Source organism: Calonectris borealis, chromosome 15 (genome assembly GCF_964195595.1).
Source record: "Calonectris borealis chromosome 15, bCalBor7.hap1.2, whole genome shotgun sequence".
Lineage (NCBI taxonomy): Eukaryota > Metazoa > Chordata > Aves > Procellariiformes > Procellariidae > Calonectris > Calonectris borealis.
In genome coordinates, this window is record NC_134326.1 from 3,786,229 (window position 1) to 3,808,159 (window position 21,931).

At 49.0% G+C, this 21,931-nt stretch overlaps 1 protein-coding gene across 9 annotated transcripts in view; it reads left to right on the plus strand.

Moving 5' to 3' along the window:
- The window catches only part of SIL1 (SIL1 nucleotide exchange factor), a 101,800-nt gene that overhangs the window by 12,756 nt on the left and 67,113 nt on the right, over positions 1–21,931 (plus strand). For all 9 annotated transcript variants that reach the window (XM_075164064.1, XM_075164061.1, XM_075164060.1 and 6 more), the window contains 2 exons: positions 10,220–10,334; positions 13,556–13,691. In XM_075164064.1, coding sequence (XP_075020165.1) covers positions 10,230–10,334; positions 13,556–13,691 — 241 coding nt within the window. In that variant the 5' untranslated portion in view covers positions 10,220–10,229. The remainder of the gene's footprint in view (positions 1–10,219; positions 10,335–13,555; positions 13,692–21,931) is intronic.

A 21,931-nucleotide genomic window follows, 5' to 3' on the forward strand; every position in this document is an offset into this window, starting at 1 on the left:
CCGGCACGCACAGGCTCCCGTGGTGGCTAAGGCATTTGCAGAAATGCTGTTTCATAACCTCTGCTGGGACTCGTGAGACGTACAGAGGTAGGTTCCCTGATTTGTCACCGAGTCATAAGGATTTAAGGTTGAGGAGCTCTTTGAAGCACCAATACAGCCTGGTCTGCCACGACAAGGTGGAGATGAGTGCCAGCATGACTTCTCTTCCCCAAGGAGAACGCTGTTTTGCACAGATCACAAGCCGTGGCTCTGCCACTGTTTGAAGAGACCAGACGAATCGCAGAGACGGGCGCTCTGTGCAACATCAAAGTCTGCCCATCAGAAGCCGAGATGCTCAGGAACTCCAGCTCGGCATCCTTCATGTCTAGGCAGCAAAAGGAAAGAAGGTCTCTGAACCGGGAGTTGTTTGGGGGATCAAAGCTCTGCTTAGCGGAGGATGATGAGGCAAAAGGCAGGACAAAAGCAGGAAGGTCACAGCCTGTGCGGATGATTGGGGCCAGCTAATAATGGCAGTTGGGCCTCCAGAGGGGTCTGCAAAACCTCCTCTGCTGGAGGACTCAGGCCTGCATCTACCCCTGAGGAAGCGGACGTGCAGTGGCCAGCGCCTGCGCTTGGCTGGAGCGATTCTGCAGTGCCTGGGGGATTGTTTAATTAAAAGGATGCTGCACTGTCACATTTTCACTTATTTTTTCCATATGTTGCTACAAGTAACATCTGAAATAGCTCTCCCTATCTGACAAGAGATGAAGAAGAAATGTATTTTTCAGCTGTGGACTTCTTGCATTTGATGGTGCTTTGTGTGCAGGCAGTTTCCTTGCTTCTTCCCTGATTTTTATTAAGTTTAAACAGTGCCCAAGGACCAACGAAGACTGGGGAACCTTGGTCCTAGGTGCAGCATGAGCGCGTGTCAGTCTGTAGCCATCTCACAAGGAGAAAAGCAAAAAAATATTCCCCAAAGTAGAGGTGGCAGATGATGAAGAACAGGAGAGGGAAGGAATTATGTTCTCTTTCAGCTTCCTGTGTCTGTGCATTTACTTCTGCATTTGCAGCCCATGGAGCTCTTTGCTATTTTAAATTTCCTTGGGAAAAACCTGCTGAACGAATGCTGCCTGCTGCTGGCTGGCTGTTCTGCTTTGGTTTCAGACTGGGGAGGCTCTTGCGCTTGGGGAGCAAGACTCGCTTTTTAATCTTGGTGGGAAATGCCTGGGTAGAGAATAGAAATCATGGTGAGAGTCGCTTCTAGATGATTGTACTGGTAGTCTCTCTTTTCTCTCTTCATACTCATTACTGTCCCAGGGCTTTTTTAATTGCTTATGAAAGGCATCCTCTGAGACCACTTTAAAAGTACAGATGCAGTGAAAAAAATAAGCAAACTCTGTGGAAGGAGCCCCGTGATTCCCTCGGTTGTAACCGTGGGGTCTGTGTTGGGAGTGGAGCAACTGAGCCCTGGGGAACGATTTGCCCGGGTTCCCCCAGAGAGGTGGGGCAAAGCCAGGAGCAGTCCCTAGGGAGCCTGCTTGGCAGAAGGTTACGTTCATCCCCAGGGATCTCCTTATTCCCCTTCGGGGGGGGGTTGAGATTGTCTTGTTAGGCCTTTATTCCGGGTTTTGCTTCTGGTGGCCGATCTGGCAGCTACTGGGTGGGTTTGGCCCACGAGGTGGATCCCAGTGGTTTTTTAACTGGGAACTTGCCACAAAACTGGAAGCATGGGGGAGCCCAGCTCGCTTGCAGGGGAGGTCCTGAGCTGGGCATCCCGCCAGGCGTCCCGTGCAATTAATCCCGCGGGTTGCGATGCCACGTTAATCCTGGCCGCATAGTCCGAGCACGCAGCGAGCGAGCCACACGTTTGCTGCCCGTGTGCCGAGCTGCTCCCTGCTGTGACCTGTGCCCGTGGGTCGTCGCGCCAAGGAAGAGCTGTCGCCGCCGGCCGGTGCACTGTAGAGAGGTGAGGAAATGCATTTTTCATGAACTTTGCAGCTCACCGTTTCTGGCGGATCGATAGAGCTGCTGGAGAGGCCCTTCGCTTGCCTGCTGTCGGGGCACCTCTGCGCCGGGCGCTCCGCAGGGCTGTGGCAGCGGGCGCCCTCGGCTCGGGAGAGGTGGCGATCCCAACGGGAAGCCTCCGGGCTGAGCCGGAGCCGGCAGTGAGGGTCTTGGCGGGGATACAGGCGTGGGGGATAGATGCTTGTACTGGGGCAGGCGGCGTGTTGCGGGTGCTGCTGTGGGAGTTGTGTGCCTGATACATCAGCGTCGGGTTTCTATAATACTGAGCCTGAATTTTGCATGATTTTTAACCTCTTAATTGAGTCTTTTTATAGGGAAGCCAGCACCTGACAGGGGAAGGAGGTTGTTATTCGATGCGAGTGCCATAAGTGAACAGCAGGAACTTGGAAAATACAAAAAGCTGTTTCCAGAGAGGCTGGGAGTACGCCAATTAAATCTTTGGCTCTTTGGGGGCCCAACTGCAGAGGGACGTCAGGGTGCCCTGTGCCCCGGCTACTGCAGCGCGCGCTTTCTTTCCTGTCAGATTCTCCAAGCCTGGGAAGGCAGAGGGGGTAAAAAAAAAATATGCTGAATGCTGGCAGACTCCTGGGTTAGTCCGAGCCAAGGTGTCACCTTGCGAATAGGGGCTGATGGAAATGATAGATACGTGTGGGGGGGGAATATCACTCAATTGTATGTGCTGTGCATGGGAAATTGCAGCAAGGAGCAGGAGAAGGGAATAAGTTTGCCCCTGTACTGGGCACTGGTGAGGCCGCACCTCGAATCCTGTGTTCAGTTTTGGCCCCTCACTACAAGAAGGACATGGAGGTGCTGGAGCGTGTCCAGAGGAGGGCAACGAAGCTGGTGAAGGGCCTGGAGCACAAGTCTGATGAGGAGCGGCTGAGGGAACTGGGGGTGTTTAGTCTGGAGGAGACCTTACCAGGGGAGACCTCATCGCGCTCTACAACTCCCTGAAAGGAGGTTGTAGCGAGGTGGGTGTTGGTCTCTTCTCCCAAGTAACAAGTGATAGGACGAGAGGAGATGGCCTCAAGTTGCACCAAGGGAGGTTTAGATTGGACATCAGGAGAAATTTCTTTACTGAAAGAGTGGTCAGGCCTTGGAGCAGGCTGCCCAGGGAAGTGGTGGAGTCACCATCCCTGGAAGTATTTAAAAGACGGGTAGATGAGGCCCTTAGGGACATGGTGTAGTGGGCATGGTGTGTTGGGTTGACGGTTGGACTCGATGATCTTAGAGGTCTTTTCCAACCTTAATGATTCTATGATTCTATGATTCTAAGTATGGGCAGGAGGAGAGGCGTTTTCAGCTGGGGTGTGGGGTGGTGGGGAAGGGCAAAAGCCGTTTTGCGTGGCTGAGGTCAGGCAGTGTGGCAGCTTTCAGAAGGACGTTTGTCCCGAAGGTCCCCGTGATCTCTTCTCTCGGGCGAGTCCTAAACTGGTGCAAATCAGCCCCCGCGCTCTGGTACAGACTTGAACGTGCTTGCTAGCCCCAAGCTCTGCAGAGCGAGGGTGTCGTGTGCGTGAGCAGGCGGTCGCAGAGCCCTGCGAGAGCAGCTGCCAGAGATTCAGATAGATGCATTTTTTATAAATAATAAATGATTAATTCAGTCCTCTGATCTCTGAGGCATGCTCTGCTTTTGCACGTTCCATCCTGAGCGGAGCAGAAGATCCCCCCTCCTCCTGGACCCAGGGCTCTCCGGCGTGGAGGGTCTGAGGTCTGCCGGAGACACGCCGGCTGCAGCCCCTGGAATCGGGGATCTTGCTGAGCGAGGTGGGGAGTGGCCCCTTCTGCCATCGCCGCTGATGAGCGGGTGGAGAGGATGACAGCAGCCTTGCTCAGACTTCAAACCACCGAAGTATAAAGCTGTGCTCTTGCTCTCTGGAGAGCAGCGTTTTCTGTGAATGCTGGTTTCTGAAGAAATTCATTAAGTAAATTTAATTGATAGACTAACCGATGTTTAATGTTAAACCGCACGAGATTGACTGTATAAAAAACAGGGTTGGAGTTGCTGTGGTCGGATAGAAGGGGCGATGCTGGCTTTATCCGTAAATGACCCACAATAACCCGCCTGTCTGTGCGGAGCCGTGGCCGGTGCTGGTGAAGCCGCGGGGTGCCGAGAGCTGCCCTCGCCGTGCCCGGGCGCTGCCCTGCTGTCTCCTGTCGCTGGATGCATCCGTGCTCTGCTCTCGCTTGCGTCGGCACCCGGCAGCGCTTGTAGGAAAGGTCAATGTTGGGTGGTGTCGTAACTGAGCTGCTGTTGGAGGGGCTGATGTTAGCTGACGGCTAAGCAGGTAGCCTGTAGGGATTATTAATATTTATCGTTACTGTTTGTTAGTGGCCGTTGTAAAAGTTGCATGATTGCATGGTAGATGCCAGGCTCTGTAAACACGTGTTTCTGCCGTGGTTATCCTTCTCCTCCCTGCCCATCCCCACTGCCCCGTGTCAAAATTTCTCCCTGTGCGCTGGTCCCAGTTCAGAGCGGTGCTCCTGCTGCAGACCAGAGCAGGACCTGCTGCTTGAGGGCAGGCTGTGCATAACCAGCACAGCTCGAGCCGCGAAACCTAAAAGCGTGGCCTCCTTGCTGCGTGGGTTCTCCGAAGGCAGCCAAATACGGGCAGGTGTTCCCACAACTTTTCCCTTGTGTAGGAGTGTTTTTAACACGCCAGAACAGAGTCCTGGTAGGAGTAAATGATGAGGAGCAAGCAAGAAGAATAAACATTTTTTTTAAGCAATTTCATAAGCGGCGTCAACAGGACGGTCTGTGTTGGAGCTGCGCCCTCTCTGCTGAAATCTTGGCAGTGTGAGGGTGTTTGCAAACAAGTGGTGCTCACTCTCCTGTCTTTCACCCATGCGTGTGGGGCTTCGTGTCCAAGTGGGACCCTCCGGCAGGGTTGGGGGCTCTCGGTGCAGTGGGCTCCTGCGTGGAGCTGGGAATACTTGCTGGAGGCACGAGCGTGCTTTCCCAATGGCAGGAAGCCAAGAGGAGCAGAGCTGCTGAGAGCATCCCGAGCGCGGCAGAAGCAGATGCAGCATCAGATCTCGAACGAAGCTGCGCAGAGCCTGTGCCAGCCCAGAATGGTGGGTCCGTACCCAGAGAAATCTGTTCCTGCCCAGTTTATCCTGGGAGAATCAAGGACAAATTGGGGCTCCATCAGGAGCATTGCATGGCTCCCTGAAGGAAGCTCCTTGTTATGTTTGGTTTTGCTGTTCAGGGCTCTTCTCCTGCTTTGCATAAGCTGTTAGGTTCATTATTATTATTTTATTCTGGTTTTATTATTAATTTTTATTCAGATCCAGTTCTTTGATCAGTCAAGTGTATTGAGGTCTCTTCCAGGATCTTTGTAGTTTTAATACTGGCTTTAATGAAGAGCAAGTTTCACTCCTGCCTCCTTTTGGAAATGTTGCTGATCAGGACCTGTGGCAGGAGGAAACCCAAACAGATGCACGGAGCAGGAGGTCCCTGATGCTTCCCGGGTGCCTGTCGATCAGCCATGCAAAGCCGCAGCAGCTCACCTGGGCGCTGCACCTAGGGCAAGTGCAATTAATTTCTAGGCCTTGTCTCAGGGAAGAAAAAGCATGAAAAGAAGATGAAGATGGCTTTTAAGGGGGGAAAAGTGGTATCAGAGGCTCACGAGTCCTGTTCTTAGGGAAGGCAGCAGGGAACACTCGCATTGTGCGAGGTTTGGTAGCTCATTGTGGTTCTTGCAGCATCTTGCCCGTCAGCTCGCATCTTCCTGCTGGATCCTCCGCATTAAAACGTGCTGCAGGTCACCATCTCCAGGTAGACATGTTTGAAGGACAGGTCTTGTGCTCTGTCTTATGAGAGCCATTGGGGTTTTAATATGGGCAAGTCGTCTTCTCATGGCTCCCATTTCCAGAGGAAATCCAAGAAATCCTGTGCTTCGTGCCAGAAGCCACGGTGCAATGTCCAAGTGCTGTCAGTACTGTCCAAAGCTGAGGTAGGTCTTGAGGATCGAGACCTGCTAAGCAGACACATGGTCCTCTGGGTCTGGGTCCACCAAAACATGAGTATTTCCAGGTTGGTTTTTCTTAGTTTAAGTTTGTACTTAACGGGAGCCTTTGTGTCTCTGTGCCTCTGGGAAGAAGAGGATGATCATATCTGCAGGTTGGTCCAGCTCATCTGTTTGAAAGCAGAGGGTTGTGCAGACCTGACTGTAATGAACGGGGAAGGGCAGAGTGTCCTCTGGCCTCCTAGTAATCCTCCATTTGTCCACCAGCTGTTTCCTCTCTTAGCACAGGCTGAATTTCAGATTAAAACCTCCTCTTTCTCCTGTCGGGGTAGCTGCCCAGTCATCGGAGGAGGAGGGACTGCCGGCCACAGGATGGTCCCAAGGCGTCTGACTGACACTGCTCTGCTCTTCAGTAGCAAGTCAGCAAACACGAGTTCTCATGACAGACCTGAGGACTCTGTTGCTCAGAGGAAGAAAATTTCAGGTCAGGTCAGCTGAATTTCCTTCTCTTTCTCCGTTGCGTTGCACATCACTTAGCACGTCAGGCTGGTCTCAGCCGTAGATGCCAATGTCATTAAAATGACATTGTGTTCGAACGGGGATCTTGGCTCGACACTGATTGCAGTGTGTGTCGTGAGTGCACCTCTTCCATCAGACATTCCAATTTACACGGCTGTCTTTAAAACAGCTTCCTTAACTGTTATTGCCCATCAAACTTTGGCTTCAGCCTGAGAGGCTGTGAGTGCTTGGAGATCTTCGTGTCACCGGTTCAGCTGAAGGGTGCTTGGGATATGTTCCTTGATGTCTTTCATCGTTTGATTGTTCTCCGGTGCTGCCCTATGCTCAGCAAGGGGAGCTCTGTGAATTATTTGTGCTCGCAGACACACAAAGTGCTGTTGGTGCTGTCGTTACCACTAGCCATCTCGACAAAGGGTGGCTGGACAGATACCCTGCCTGAACTAGTAAATTTGCAGACAGTTTTGCAAGATTTGTAATTCCCGTGCTGCTCCCTCAATCCCAAGATGAGAACAAGGATGAACTTACAGCTATTGCTTCCAGTTGGCCGTAACACCAGCGCCTGGCGAGGGTGCTGGGGAGCTCTCTTGGAGCAGCGGATCAGAATTCATATGAGGCTTCAGATGGATTTATTGGGGTGGCACAGTACACGCAGCGTGGGCTTTGAGTTAGGACATGAAAGAGTGGTGCGTTGCCAGCAGCAGAAGGCATTAATGAAATATGTTCCTCTTACTGACTTGCTTTGAACTGTCACCTACGACTACGGCAACCGCATTCACGGGGCTGTGCAGCACTTACTGATGCACAGCTGGTAAAATCAGTAAAAATGTCCCTGCTAATAGAGAACATAATGGCAATGCTATTGTTTCTGCGGCTGCCGGGGCAGACGGGGTTTTCTGGAGCCATGGAGCAGAACCTCCCTGTGCTGCGAAGCCGAGAACATCGCCTGCTCTGACGGGAGGACAGCTGCCGGCAGCAGAGGCTTCTTTGAGTGTGACCCTTTGCTCTTTCCTTAGTACCAATTTTCTTTGACTGATTTTCTTTGACAAAAGAGGATTATTGGAAAAAAAAAAACCACCCACCCCACTCTGCACAAGGGGAATTTGTGGTCCTCCTGTAGTGGTTCTGGTGCTGACTGGCTGCAGCTGTACGTGGGTGCTGCTGGATCCCAAAATGATGTCCTTAAATAGGAGCAAATGCTCCCCATGCAGGTGGGGTCACAGTTACCACACTTTCTGCTTTGCAAGCTGCAAGGGTCTTTTCTAAAAATGCATTATATCCACATAACCTTCAGTTTGGAAATCCTTTCCGCCCTCTGCGTACATCTGTCTTGTAACGAGATGTCAGCCTGTGCAGGCTTCTCTCCAGGAGCTTCAAACCCCCGTGTTTCACATGTTAGCTCCTCCTGCCTACCTGGGACCTAAGCAAACTGCTAATTGTTGTGCAGATGTCATCTTCCAGGCAGGCATGAGGTTGTAGGCTTTAAAGAGGCTGTACTGTCATTTGCTACCAGCCTTCTCGGTACACGTGAGCTCTATTTTTATGGGAGTGTGCGTTTCCTTTCAGCCACCGCTTTGTTGAATTTCTTTTTCTTCTTTTCTCTTTTTATTTCCAGGCTTGCAGGTAAAGTTTTAGGGATACATCTATTTTTCATTATCCCAGTTTTGCCGCTTATTTTATAACTAAAAAAAAAAAAAAAAAAAAAAGAAAAGCAACCCAAAAAACTTTCCTATGTAAAAAGCAGCAGTTTGTTCCGAGACGAGTTGAGGAGGGAGCTGTGTGTTGTGGTCAGTCTGAGATTGAGGTCCTGACTGGCATTGGCCGGAAGGGCGTGTAGATCTTCTGGGAGCAGATCAACTTTGAACCTGTGAATTCTGCTCTGGGTTTTCCAGCTCAGGAGCCTGGGTGTTGGTTGTAGCTTATTTGTACTTGGCAGTGCCCCCAGTGAGAGATGGAGGCTGTGGCCACATCTTTGTCTTTGCCTGTCTTCTGAAAATGGAGAGCTTTTCTTCTACTCTGGTTGAAGTTTAATAAGGGCTGGTGGATCCTTGAGTGGTTCTTCGACCCTTTAGAAAAGAGGAGGACATCGAAGGAGGATCAAGCACCAGGTCAGAAACATAAAGTGGTACTTTCGTGCACGGTGTGAATTGAGCAGTGGAACTTGTTGCTGAGGGATGCTGTGGGTGTCAGAAGTCCAGATCCGCTCCAAAAGCAATTAATGGGGAAAAAAAAATCCGGTTGAGCTGGATTTGAGCTCAAAGATACAGGCTGCTGTTCAGGAAGACCCTGGGTCAGGGGTTTTTGGAAGATGCAGAAGTGCATCAGGTGTATTACTGTTTGTGCTCCCTGCTCTGCTGCTTTTTCCTAGGTGTCCACCACTGACCAGCGTGATGCGGTGTTTTGCCTTTTATTTTCTTTTTTTGGCTAAAGCAAAAACCAAGCAGGAAGAGGAAGAAGTAACATAACAGAGTGGGGAGACAAGATAGCAGTAAAGGGGTGGAAGGAGAGGACTCCACTCCCTCCGTGTCCCCGAAGTTTTCTGGGGGGAGAGGTCCTTTGGTGGCAGGAGTTGGTGTTGAGTGCGCCTGTGAGCATATTTTCTGCTTTGTGGAATAGAAGATGGTTGCTTCAAGGAAAGAAAAAATCTATGATGTGATGTGCCATCCTGATGGACAACAGAGACGGAAAGAAAGATATTTAGGACTGCATGTATGGGAGGAAATTCTTTAAAACCTGGGTAGGAGTAGGAGCAGACTTGATGGAGGGATGAGTAATGAAGGAGTGTTTGAACGGAACTAATCAGTCCCATCTTCTTTCAAAAGACCTCATTTAGTTTAATTTAGCAGCGTGTAAATTTAGAGCCAATCAAAAGAAATACTTCTCCATCCTGCGTGCTGGCAGGCTGCTCCGTTCCCTACCCCAGCGTAAGAAGCAGCGAGCTGAACGCTGTAGGTGGATTTAAAGCCTCGTGTTGTGCGGCGGCGGGGGCACGCGTGAGCATGGGTACACACGTCGTGGTGGGGCTACGAGCTCCGATCCAGGGTGACTGGCAGCCACAAGAGCAGGACCCTTCTTTCTTTCCCCCTCTCTTGTTCAGCAGGTGGTCTGTGGTCGGTCGGGGTGGCTGTACGCCGCGGGGCCTCTTCGTGGTCCACTGCAAGCGTGGGCAGAGCCGGCGCTCTGAGCAGCGGGGAAAGCCTTGCGCTGTAGAAACCACCAAGTAAACCTTGTTGACCTCTGCAAAATGTTGTTTTCCTCAAGAAAAACTTACATATGGATTTAGATAAACCCCTGATCCTTTGACGGCTGGTAGTTTTGTTTCATTTGAATTAACTTCTGTGCTTAAAATGAGGCACAGGCATAAAAAGCCTTCGCAGGATTGCACTGATTTTTATTTTTCCCTGTAGTTGTCATCCGTGGCACTAACGCAGTGATTTTAAACAAGACTTGCAGGTTTCTTAATATTTTCCAGGAGAGATATAAGCCCCTGCGGGGTCAATATAAGCTACTTTGTCGTTACCTGTCATAAACTCCATTAGCAGTAAAATCGGCACCCCTTGCTATCGGCTGCCCCCAATGAGACCCATGCGCTAACACCTCGAGGTGTTCTGTTTCCTGCGGTGTCGCATCCCTGAACCCGTGCTGCGTTGCAAGATGTCATGTAAAGAGTGCTGAAACCTGTGAAAACATGGACTAAAATATTGTTGGTTTTGTTTTCCTTTGCGTTTCAGGCTGGTGGCAATGTCTCGCTGGGCCGGTCTCCTCTCCACCGCTGCCAAAGTCAGCCTGCTGGTCTTGGTGGTTTCTGCGGTGTTTTCCCGGTCAAGCCTAAGCGACAGAGTTCCCGTAAGTGTTGGCTGCTCCGGCTGAGAGCCGTGCTCGCGAGGCTGTCCAGCCACCGGCGTCTCTGCTGGGGCGGCAGCCTTACCTGATCCCTCCGTAGGGCCGAGCAGGGTGCGGCAGCCGTTGGTGAATCACCTCTCCTCGACAGCGGAGAACAACATTTCAAAAGGGCTTCTTTCTTAGACTGCGTGTCTCACCCCAGGAAATCCAGAATATGCTCAATCCAGAGGGTTTGCAACAGGAACAGCGCCACTCGGGCAGCTCACTTGTTTGCTAGGTGTCACTTTTTCTATTTGGAGTTGTCACATGTTCCCCCCGTGGCAAGAGGCAAAGCAAATTACAGTGTCTAGTGGCAAGAAGAGGGGAAGAGGTGGCCTCGATTAGGTTCCTAGCTGTGCCTCTGTTGAGTCACCGCAAATGAGTCAGTCTTAGAAGAGCATCCTCGCGGGTCCTCGTGTCCCACGTGCATGGATTTTGCTACTTGCAGTGTTATTTTGAAGCTGCGGTTGAGGTGAGTGGATGCTGTCTGCCCCTTTGCACTGGTACAGGTGTGCAAAATTCCCCAGTTTGGATTCTGCTGCTGAGCCCCCGGTGCCAGGCCCCGCTAGATTAGCAGATCGGGAAAGCTTCCTTGAGGAAGCTCGAGCAGTAGAGAGTGGTGTTTTTTTAGTTTGTTTAATGCTGCGGTTTAAAACAGGGGGTCCCCCAGCAACACTGGCATAGGGGATCGCTGGACCCCGTGTCCCTGGACACTCGCTCCTGCCTTTGCGTTGCAGCTTGCTGGTCTGTTGGTTGTGTGATGCGGCTGTTTGGGGGCTGTGCCATTACCCGGAGCAAATACAGGGGACATTACAGTACAAGCACTGTAGGCCAGTGCCTCGGGCCCACCTGGAGTCGTGTAACGACGAGATAATTTGTCTTTATTTCAGGGAGGGACAGGAGGAGGCTGGAGAATAGAGCACAGTCATCCCAGCTGGAGAACAAGCACTGGGACAGCCACCCAGTGATACGTGCCCAAACTGGCGGGCAGCCTGACACCGGGGTTCAGGCAGGACCGATGCAATGGGCAGTTAACTCTCCCATCACCTTTTCCTGCACTCCCCCTGCAACGGCTCCGTGGTGGCCACGTCCCTCCTTTACTGCAAACAGACTGCAGATTGTCTCAAACCCTCCCTGCTGAGGCTTTTCAGCTTATTGCAGTGGATTTCAGACGGATAAAGCAAGGAGGCATTTTGACTTTAAGGAAATTTCCATTGTTCTTTAGAAAACATCTTTCTACTCTTTTAATTATGAAAACAAACCGAAAAGGATCCTACCTGATTTCGGTGTAAATGAAGACTCGTTTGTGTGGTGTTGCCCATTTTTGCCAGGAATGCTAATGAAAACGGGGTATTGCAAAGCAATTGCAGGCCAGGCAGTGGCAGTAACTTTAAATGAACCAAGCCACATCCTTTACCCTTGCCGAACATTCAGACCACGGCACTTCTCTTGAGCAGAGCCGATAAACACCAGCCATCTCGATTATGTGTTTCAACAGATACAACACTGTGAGGCCTGTTGGTAAATTTACAATGGCCTGTATCGTTAAGTCCCTCTTGGATAATAATATAGCAGCGTAAATAAACTAAGTAATAATTGCTGTGACTCATTTATTTTAGTCCTGTTGAGTCTTGGCTCAGAAAATGTTAACATTGATTTTTATCAGCAGAACCTGGCTTTTTATGCTCATGATTGCTACTGAGCTTTAACCATTTGTCATAATTTTAACATCTTCAAGCCTCTGATGCACTAAGCGAAAGCAGGAGTTAAGCTCTGGTTTCCAGTGCACTTCCAAAATTTCAATCCCTTTTGACAGATAAAATAAAAACATTCTATAGGTTTGCCAACCATCTTCATGTGTTACCACTGTCGTTGGTAATTGTACGTGGTTTGCTCAGGCTGACATTTCTCTTGCTCAGAAACACTCTCCTCGGCAGGATAATGGATATTTATATGCAAAGCACCCAGATTCTACCAGAAAATATGCACGCATTTTTTCTAAGAAGTGCAAGAAGTGAAGGCAGAACTTGGCCTAAAATTTCCGGTTAACCTCTTAATTGACTTCTTTTTTCCCTGTAAAAATGTTCTAAGGATTAATATCAAAACACTTCATGGAGTGAGCTGTAACTCTTATTCTAATTGCCAACAATTAGGAATAATCTTTCCCTATAGGCTGGTTATTTAAAATTATTCAGTGGTGTCATCCTCGGCGATACCAGAAGCTGATAATACTCCCCGCAACAGAAGCTGAGCTGTCTGGACAATTAGCCTGTTCCTGTGAAAACCACAATAGCAAAGACCTGCTTCCCGAGCAGTTAATAGCCTGGTGTGAGATAGTACGAGGTCGTTACTTACTATGCACTCTCGATAATTTTACCCGTGCAGTTTTACGTGACTCCCACTGGCTCCCTAGGGAGACTTTCCAGGGAACAGCGAGGTTCCCCTCGCAGCAAGGATTTTTTTCCCTGCTTTTCATCCTTGTTTTTTCCCTTTGCGTAATGTCACACCGCTCGTGCCAGCTGATCTACCACACCTCTGCCATTCGCATGCTGCACTTACAACGTAAGTGGTGATTAAATCGCTGCCTCATTGTTTTAAAAGACTTGGAGGACACCGGGAATGGGTAAAGAAAAGGATGCTTGCATTTTTATCGTGTGGGCAATTCGGTGTGTTTTTCCCCGTGTCCTATTTTGGAAATAGCTGAACTATTTTAGCTGAAATCTTCTCCAAGCCTGAAATGAGTGCATTTAACAAAAAAACCGAAATCAACGCTTGAGGCGTTCCACTCGTGTGGAAAATTTCAGCTGAAAAAGTTAAGTGTTTGACATATTTTTAGGCAAGGGAAAACAGGGTCTTACAACGTTACACAATCCTAAAAATAGTCAGGGCTCCTGGCTCTGAGTGTAATGTAGGTGAGGCTCTGCGAAAGCTTGTTTTAAACCTGCAGCCTGCACTGGAATAGGAAATAAGCTGCGTTGCTTTGTTCAGCACAAATGTCATGCTAGTTATGCATGTTTAACCTTTAATATACTTTAAATCTAAATTTAACCATGTGGAAAGAATCTTGGATGTAAAAAAAAAAAAAAAAAAAATTCTGCTGGCGAGGGAAAAAATTTTGTATTCTCAGCCGGCACTAAATTACCCAGATGCAATTGCTAATGAGCTGAATCTCTTCTATCCAAAAGGAGTTTGCCCTTACAAAAATAGAAGAGAGCGACATAAAAGATGACAGCGGGAAAGAGCCGGTAACAGAAGATGATGCTGATCCTGAAGACCTGGAAGTGTTTTACCCCACACATCAGTGGCAAACCATCCGTCCAGGTAACGTGCTGATGACTAATTATAGTGTCCCTCTGAAAGCCCGCCTGACAGCACCGACAGAAGCCTTGCAGAAACTCAAAATACCTGTTTGTTCCCATGCCAATTTTATTTTTTTTTTTGCTGGTGTTCAGACAAAGAGCTATGGACCCAATGACCCCATACGGGGAAAGGAGACCGTCACCGAACCGGCTGGCAGCGGGAGCGGTTGCTAAAGTGCTTTCAGTTCGCTGGAGCAGGGCGAGTGGGCTGCCAGTCACGTTGTAGGTGGTGATGTGTCTCTGTCACTAGCTCAGAAGCCCTTTCTCTCTTCGTACGCTTGTCAAGGGACAGATTTTAAAACATTTGTTGGCACGCGGTATCCCAGGTCTGCTGTGCTCCAGTGTGGGCCGGGGAAATGCTGCTCAGTGGCAATCTGATTAAGAACCGTCAATGTAACACTACACAGCTTTTTAACAATGGGTTTTCTGTTCTTTGGCTGTTTTATCCTTATCCGTACATCCCACAAAAAAAATCCCTTCCCTTTTTTTTGGGTTGGTATCTTTTATTAGACGTGTTTGGGACATGTATGGTGAGAAAACACCAACGGAGCAGGCTGGCTTCGCTGCAAGAACACGTGCGCTGGGAAGGGCTCTGGGGAGGATAAGCCCATTTAAACACACACACAGATGCATGTGTGCGCACATATTTCAGCAATTAGGATGAACAGTAAGCCTGCTTCTGGCATCGTGGACGAGGTATTTAATCCACTTGTGCTTTGGTGTCCTCATGTATATGCAGGTGTAATACCGTCCCACCTCAGAAGGGTGAACTAAGTAGTAATTAGTTTTTATAAAGTGCTCTGAATTTCAAAGAGCTTTATCCTGTGCTCAGTATTATCATTGAATGAATAAATATGGGATCCATTTGTCTTGAAATTTCTAGATATAGCAGAATGACTTTTCCAAATGTAAATCTTGTATAACATAAATGTCTTAGCAAAAGCTCCTAAATTTCACAAAGCTGCAGTATATACTTATATTCCATTTTTGTACCATTATATTTTTGTACCATTATGTATGGAAGGTGTGTGGTGTCCCTGCTTAGTAGTCAGACCGGCAGATCCCCACCACCCTTGTTGAAGCAGAATATGTATATACTTGCAGTCACGATAAACGTCGTTGCCGGTTTTGTTCAGAAGTACCTTCTCCATTGCTCGGCTGTCTTGATCTGCTTTATTTTTGTAGCAATTCCACATTGGGCATGTGCAGCAAAGGGCTTGTGGAAGTGGGGAGCTTGTCAGCATTCACAGAGGAGAAGAATTTCAATTACTTTTGTAAAAGGCTTAAATGGTGGCCTGCCTCATCAACTGGTCGCTATGGATCCTCATTTCAGATGTGCATGCAGATTTGGGTAGGAACATGTCAGAAAGAGGAGTCTTCCTTGGTATCCCCCCACCAGCGTGGGTTTCTGTCTCCTGTGGGTTTCTCTGAAGCGAAATCCAGTGTGCAGACTGTGACTCGCACTTTTAGCACGTGTATTACCCGAAGCAAGGCTGGGGAACCTGCTGCCTTCATGAGCCCATCTCTGTGGCCTTTGGCCTTGAGGGTTTCCCCCTTGCTAGCACAGATCCGTGCTGGGGAGGGAGTTGACCCGCAGGACGAGGGAAGCAGCCAGCGTGGCTGCACGAGGGATGTGCCTTTCGGTCCTTTAGCAGAGCCCCACGCGCTGGCAGCATGTCTAGTCTGGTGGTGCTGCATCTTCTGATGTTTTCTGATGTGATTTCACGGTCCTGGCTGGGCCGTGCTCGCACTGAACCGCAGCGCAGTGCTCAGGAGTTTGCTTTCTGCTGCCTGCCTCTCTGGGATGCCCCCACGCTGTCTTCCGTTGTACCCCTGCAGCAAACAGGGCCAGTCTGTCCCCGGGAAGCCAATGTTTTGATTTAAAATCTGAATCTTCAATTTTGAATAGTGGAAGGGCGCTCGGAGTTGCGTTTCCCCCCGTCGCAGTCCTGTTTCATCTTGTTCCTGTTCTGAGCTCAGCAGAGGATTTTTTTTATGCTTCTGTCTGGTCCTGCAGTTGCTCATCTTTTATACATGTATTTCCAGTTTTACGCTGCTGCTTTTCTAGTTCCCTGTTGCTAATTGCATCAAACCATGCTTCCGCTGAGACTGCAGCAGTGTCATCAACCTGTAACCTGTCAAATCCCTCCACCTAATTCAATTGTTATTGTATATGTAGCACTGCTTTGTGCGGTTGTTCCTTCACTGCCTACAATGTGAGCTGGATTTTGATCAAGTGCTTTCTTGCGCCTTGAGCACGCTCCAAGCTGCTGGAGGTAGCTGGATGCAAACAGAGAGAGACAGTTACCCTAAGAGTTCTGCTGCCTGTAATCTGGAAGCAAGGAGATCAGTTGTCTCTTCTGCCAGCAGCCAGGAAGCTGACGGACTGTAGAAAGGTTGGTGAAACTTCACAAAGTCCTTTAACACTTTGTTAGGCGTTCGCTTCTTTCTCGTTCGGCACTAAATAATGCACCAGGCACGGCTGGGTTAGACAGCAAGGATATGTGCGCCTTGGAGGGTCCTCCCAGCGCCTCCACTATTTTACTTTTTTTGATATCATCTGAGGAAATGAAGATGACATCTGCAGGGCTTTTTGCTCTGTTCTTGGTTGGTGTCCATAGGAACTTGAAGACTACTTGGGTTTTAACAAGTGGGATTGCACTGAACGGATGTTCATGCCCATGGTCGGATCACTTCTCTTCTCCCAAGTAACAAGCGATAGGACAAGAGGAAATGGCCTCAAGTTGCGCCAAGGGAGGTTTAGATTGGACATTAGGAGAAATTCCTTTACTGAAAGAGTGGTCAGGCCTTGGAACAGGCTGCCCAGGGAAGTGGGAGTCACCATCCCTGGAGGTATTTAAAAGACGTGTAGATGAGGTGCTTAGGGACATGGTGTAGTGGGCATGGTGTGTTGGGTTGATGGTTGGACACGATGATCTTAGAGGTCTTTTCCAACCTTAGTGATTGTATGGTCAGGTATCTGTTCCTCCACAGACACAGACACAGACTTTTTTTGAAGTTGTGCTTCCTCTGATGTCCTTTTCCTTTCTGAGTGCACTTTTACCAGGTGATAGTACCCTCTGGAGTACCCTCCAGTTCTCTGGAGAAACGTAGCAGAGGTGACTTGCTTTTGTTCCTGCTTACGTTAAGCTCTTCCAAGTGTGTGGAGGTGAGTCTGTCAGCACACAGAAACACCCCACCACTTTTCAAGGTGATCTTTGCCTGTTGGTTATGGCAAACAAACCATATTCTTATTCCTTAGTCTTTGGGATGGCAGCGGTGAATGGAAGGATTGGGTGGCATTGATGGTCTTCTCTGTCAAATTGACAGTTTTCTTCGGGGTTCTGTATATAAAAGCATTTCTTTCACGTCTATAGGTGACCTCAAATCTGCCACGCAACATCCTAGAGCACATGAATGCTTCATTTCCCAGGAATTACCTCCTTTTGTTATTTGGGCACCTTGTTTCCCTCTGTTCCGTTTAGCATTCCTGATGGTGATTGGAAGTCGGATTGCTCTGACCGTTTAACCACATCACTGACCAGCAGATTTTCCACCCAACGTTAGGGTCAGAAGTGACTCCATAGACGTCCACAGACGTTGCTGTGAAGATTAAGAAAAAGGATAGAAGAGGCAAAGGTTTAACTGGGGAAAAAAAAAGGGGGTTAATCATCTCCTCAGCAGCGACCAGCGCTGTGGGGAGCCCGGGCTGTGCAGTGCCCCTGCAGATGGGCTCTGTCCACCTCCGTGGCAGCAGCACTTCCCTGCTCCCTGATGCGGCAAAAATTCGCTGGCCGGTTTCTCAGCTGACAGTTTGAAGTTGGGAATTAATGTGTCCAGTTTCCAAATACAGATGGTCCCTCATCTGCCCGAAATATTGAAATATTTACAGTCTACTCTGCATGCTTTCCATTTGAGAGGAGCCAACAGTGGGGCACAGAAAGGCTTCCTTTGCTCCAGAGCAGCTCCCTGCAGACCGGAGAAATGGAGGAAAATCTTGCTTTGGCGATTGAAATGTTGCAGCATTGGATCTCTCTCAGGTTTGGATAGCATGTCTCGGTATCTAGCCGGGCAGAGCACGTGTTACAGGAGCTCGGTGGCCTGTACCTTTAGCTGTGGTTAAACTTCTGGCTTGCAGAGCGCTGGGCTGATACCTGCAGTTACCTTATAGCATTTGTACTGTTCAGAGTCATTTTCCTAAGTGCCTAATTATATTGAAGTTAAAAAATAAGAAGCCGTGACTGCCGCTGTTGATCAATCTGCCAGAGCGAAGTTGATGTGAGCATGCTGTTGTTGCTGCTTCTGCAAAGATGAAACCATCTTATGTTCAGCGGGGAGCTGATGATGCATTGCTTAGCATTAAATATCCATGGCTGCAGCTTCCAAGGGTCCTCGGGCTGCCTTCTCTGTTTTATGTGCATGGAAACACAGTTCTCAAAGAGAGCGTTCACGTTGGGGAGGTAATTTCAGAAGCTGCTTTGACGAACTTGCCGTGGTTTTGCTAGAAAGAGCAGGACTCGGGATGGGGCATAACACAGTGTCGTTTCATTGCCAGTCTTTGTCTTTCAAGAGATTTCAGCATCTGAACGAACCAGCGCTGCTCTAAGCCAAGAAGAGGTTTTTAAAGCTGGGAGGAGAAGGTAATGGCAGGAGGGATCCCTTTGTCTCAGGAGTCCTGTGCCAGGGCCTGTCCCGCAGCCCGTGTGGGTGATGTGGTGGCTGGCGAGGATTTCCTTACACCTTGTCGGTGGGTGTCCTGCTCCTGCCCGTTACCGGGATGTCCTGACTCCTGCTAATTGCTTTGCTGAATTAATGAATCTGTTCAAACCACTGGCTTCTTGGTGACCTAGACCTAACTCAAACAGTTGTGTGCAGGTCTCTGAAATATTTATGTCAGCACAGGCAAGAGAGGGGTGTGAAGTACGGCGTTAAACCACCAGGATATGCTCGTTTGTGCAAAGCTTGACGTGTGTAATCCAGGAAATAGGAGCCTCATCAGATCAGCACAGATTTGCATGAAGAGGGAAGGCAAATGGGATTTCTTAAAAACCTCATTTATACCAGATGAAATGCTTCTTTTCCAGGTTGTGGTGTGTTGTGTGTTTGTTTTTTTTTTTTAAAGTAACTTGTTACCGACGTGCGGAGGGGAGAAATCCCAACTGTGCAGTCATTATAATCTTCTCTGGCCAGCAACAGGGAGAGCTGCAGGGTGACTGCAGCAGGTAGGAGAGCCCAGGCAGCCTCGAGAGCAGCTGCAGACGCTCAGTGCTTGGAGGTAGAGCTGTGGCACTGGTAGCACTCCCTCTGCTTGTTCTCCACCTGAGCTCTCGCATACGAGGCTTTTGAGATCTTAAATGTATCTTGTGCCTGTCCTCCTTTTTATTACCACGTGCCTTCATGCTCTCCTCTCTCAGCTCCCCCATCCTCGTGGGCTTTCCTTGACTTCTCACCTTCGCATCGCAGGGTGCACGGTCTCCCTAACACTGGCTTGTGCTGAATTACTCCTCACACTGAAAGTCTTCCCTGGCAAAAGTGCCAGGGCTGAAGCTTCACGTGCTGCTTCTGGCGCTGGTGTGGGACACTGGAGGGCAGACGTGTAAGACAAAGCAAATTCTCCGTGCCTTACTCCTGATGCGTGTAAGAGGGATAACAGTGAGAGGCAGGATTGGGATTGCTCGAGGTGCTCGGAGAGCGTGCAGACAGGAGGTATTTCAAACTTCTATTTGAGTAGGGAGTGTTTGAAGGATGCCAGCTCTTGGATGTGGAGGTATTGTCTGTACCGGCGTCTTTCCAGCTCAGCTGTGCAGACGAGGGCAGCGCTGTTACCTGCCTGCGGCCTCGCTCCGTGTTAGCGGCTTGGATTTTCTTCACCGGCAGGTTCCCGAGCTGGGAGGTCAGAGGGCGCCCGCCGGGGATGCACACCTGGTCCTTGTCAAGCTGTCCCTTCAGTGCGCAGACAAGGGCAACGCAGCGCTGCACGGCGAGCGGGATGGCTGGATGGCTTCCCGGCTGGCGTGGGCTGGCCGTCCCCTGCGCCGGGAGCCGCCGGGAGCCGCTGCCAGCATCCCCACGAGAGGCCGGTGTAGGTGGCTTTGGATCCACATAGTTGAGACAGTCGTGAAACAACCGTGAATGTTACAAAGCTGACCTCTCCCAGGAGAGGACAGACCTGCAGGACCTTTGTCACTCACACTAAGAAATGGAAACTGTAGCAAATAACAGAGCTTTATAGGCCAGTAACTGAATGTGCACGTTTTTAAAAAAAAACCAAACAAAAAAAGCCCTCCCACATTATAAAAAACACTCTGCTTCTCTAATTTGACAAGTGTAGTAATGCAGTTTTGATTATATATTTCGTAGCGTGTTGTAAATGCAGTACATACATATATTTAAATTTTAATAATATGAGACCTCAGAACTGCATAGCTCCTGGTACTAAATCATTCCTGGGAAGTGGGCAGAAATGGACTGTTGTGTGTATCAGTACACTTAACCTGCAGGTTTTAATTAAGCATGATCGCAGGGGTTGGTGGCAGTGCCCGGCCCCAGCGCAGCACCACTGGCAGCGGTGGGACGGGCGGGGAGGTGCTGCCCAGCGGAGCACGTTCAGCCTGGCCAGGCACCGCTCTGGCCCAGGGGGTTGTTTCCCCGTGTTTCTGATCTGCTTCTCCATGACCTGGGAAGTTTTGCAGCTGTTGTTTTCCCAGCACGTTCGTGAGGGTGTCAGGTTTAGTATTTGGGAAGTGAACTGGGAGCCGATTTCCGCCCCCAACCCCAGATGAAACTTCCGTTGTTTTCAGTCACTTCAAGAACTGCCGGGATCCTGGCAGCAGCAGCGTTGGTGAGAAAAAACTCTAAATTTACCTCTTGGGTTGCTCAGGTTTAGGAGCAGAGCGGGGCTGAGATGGGCTGTTGGTGAATTGGGGTGAATGCTGTCCCTTACTGGCTGTGGTGTTACTGGTTTCATTGAACAAGCTGGTTATACAAAGTTTGGCAATATGTGCATCGCCGCGGAAGAAAGTAATTGTGCTTCTGAGCAGCCGAGATCCAAGTTTGCAGCTTCTCTAACACGTAGCCATGGGCTTGGATGTTGGGCGTAACCGAAACAAGGATGTAGTGATGTATTTTCACATCAGACAAGCCGTGACTCCTGCTAGCTGTGCGTGTGACTCCATGCCTCACAGTGTTTTACGGGTTAGTTATAAAGTGGTTATAAACCAGATGATGGAGATGTTTTGAGAGTCAAGTGGCTTTTTTCATGCAACAGGAGGAAGTTAGGCTGCATTTTTCAAAATATTTTCGAACTTAGCTTTAATGATGCTCTGACTGGTGTTGTTATAATGTAAGTGTAGCGTTAGCGAAGAGATTAAATATATCAGCTGTATAGCAGTAGACATAAGCAGTGGGAATCATTCACGTGATTAAATTTACATTGTTTGGAGGGGAAAAAGCGCTTTGAAAGAAGAGAAACTGTTTCCCAGAGATGAGATCTCTCATTCCTCTCTTTTATCTTCTTTCTGCCAAGCCAGGGATGCTGTGAGCATGTGAGATGTTAAGAGATGCTTAAATGTGTGCTGGGTGATGAGGAATATCTTGCTATGGTTTTATGTGCAAGCATGCTATATTTTCTGTAATAACATTAATAACCTTCATGTGACTGTTTAGAAGGATGAACCTCGTTAAGGAAGAAGTATTTAATAACGGGCCTATTTTTATCGCTGTCTTTATCTAACAGTCTGCGCATTTATTTCAAGCTTGTAAGAGTGATTTGGAAGAAAAATGTTTTCTGTCCTGGAAAACATTTTGGGAGTGCATATACAGCCTTGGTTATCTTGAATTTCCAGTCTGAGTATCTCCCCTCTTCTTTCCACAGCAAGCAAGCCAGACTAGGACCTTGGCTCCAACGTTTTTATCAGGTGTTATGGAAGTGTTTTTTTAAAAAAGTATGACTTGGGTTCCAGCATTACTTAAATAGTTCTGAAGGTTTGACCAAATATAATCAGAGCAACTCCCTTACACTTCAAATGCATGATGTTGTTTTGTGAGACAAGCCTTCCAAGCGTTGCAACGCGTGCTTGCTTAGCTGCGAGTTGGACCTCCATCCTCATGAAACCCTGGAGGTTGCTTCACGGCCGTGAAACCGTTGAATTCCCCCCAAAGCCCCATCATGGATGCTGGGGATCAGACCAATCATCCAGCGCC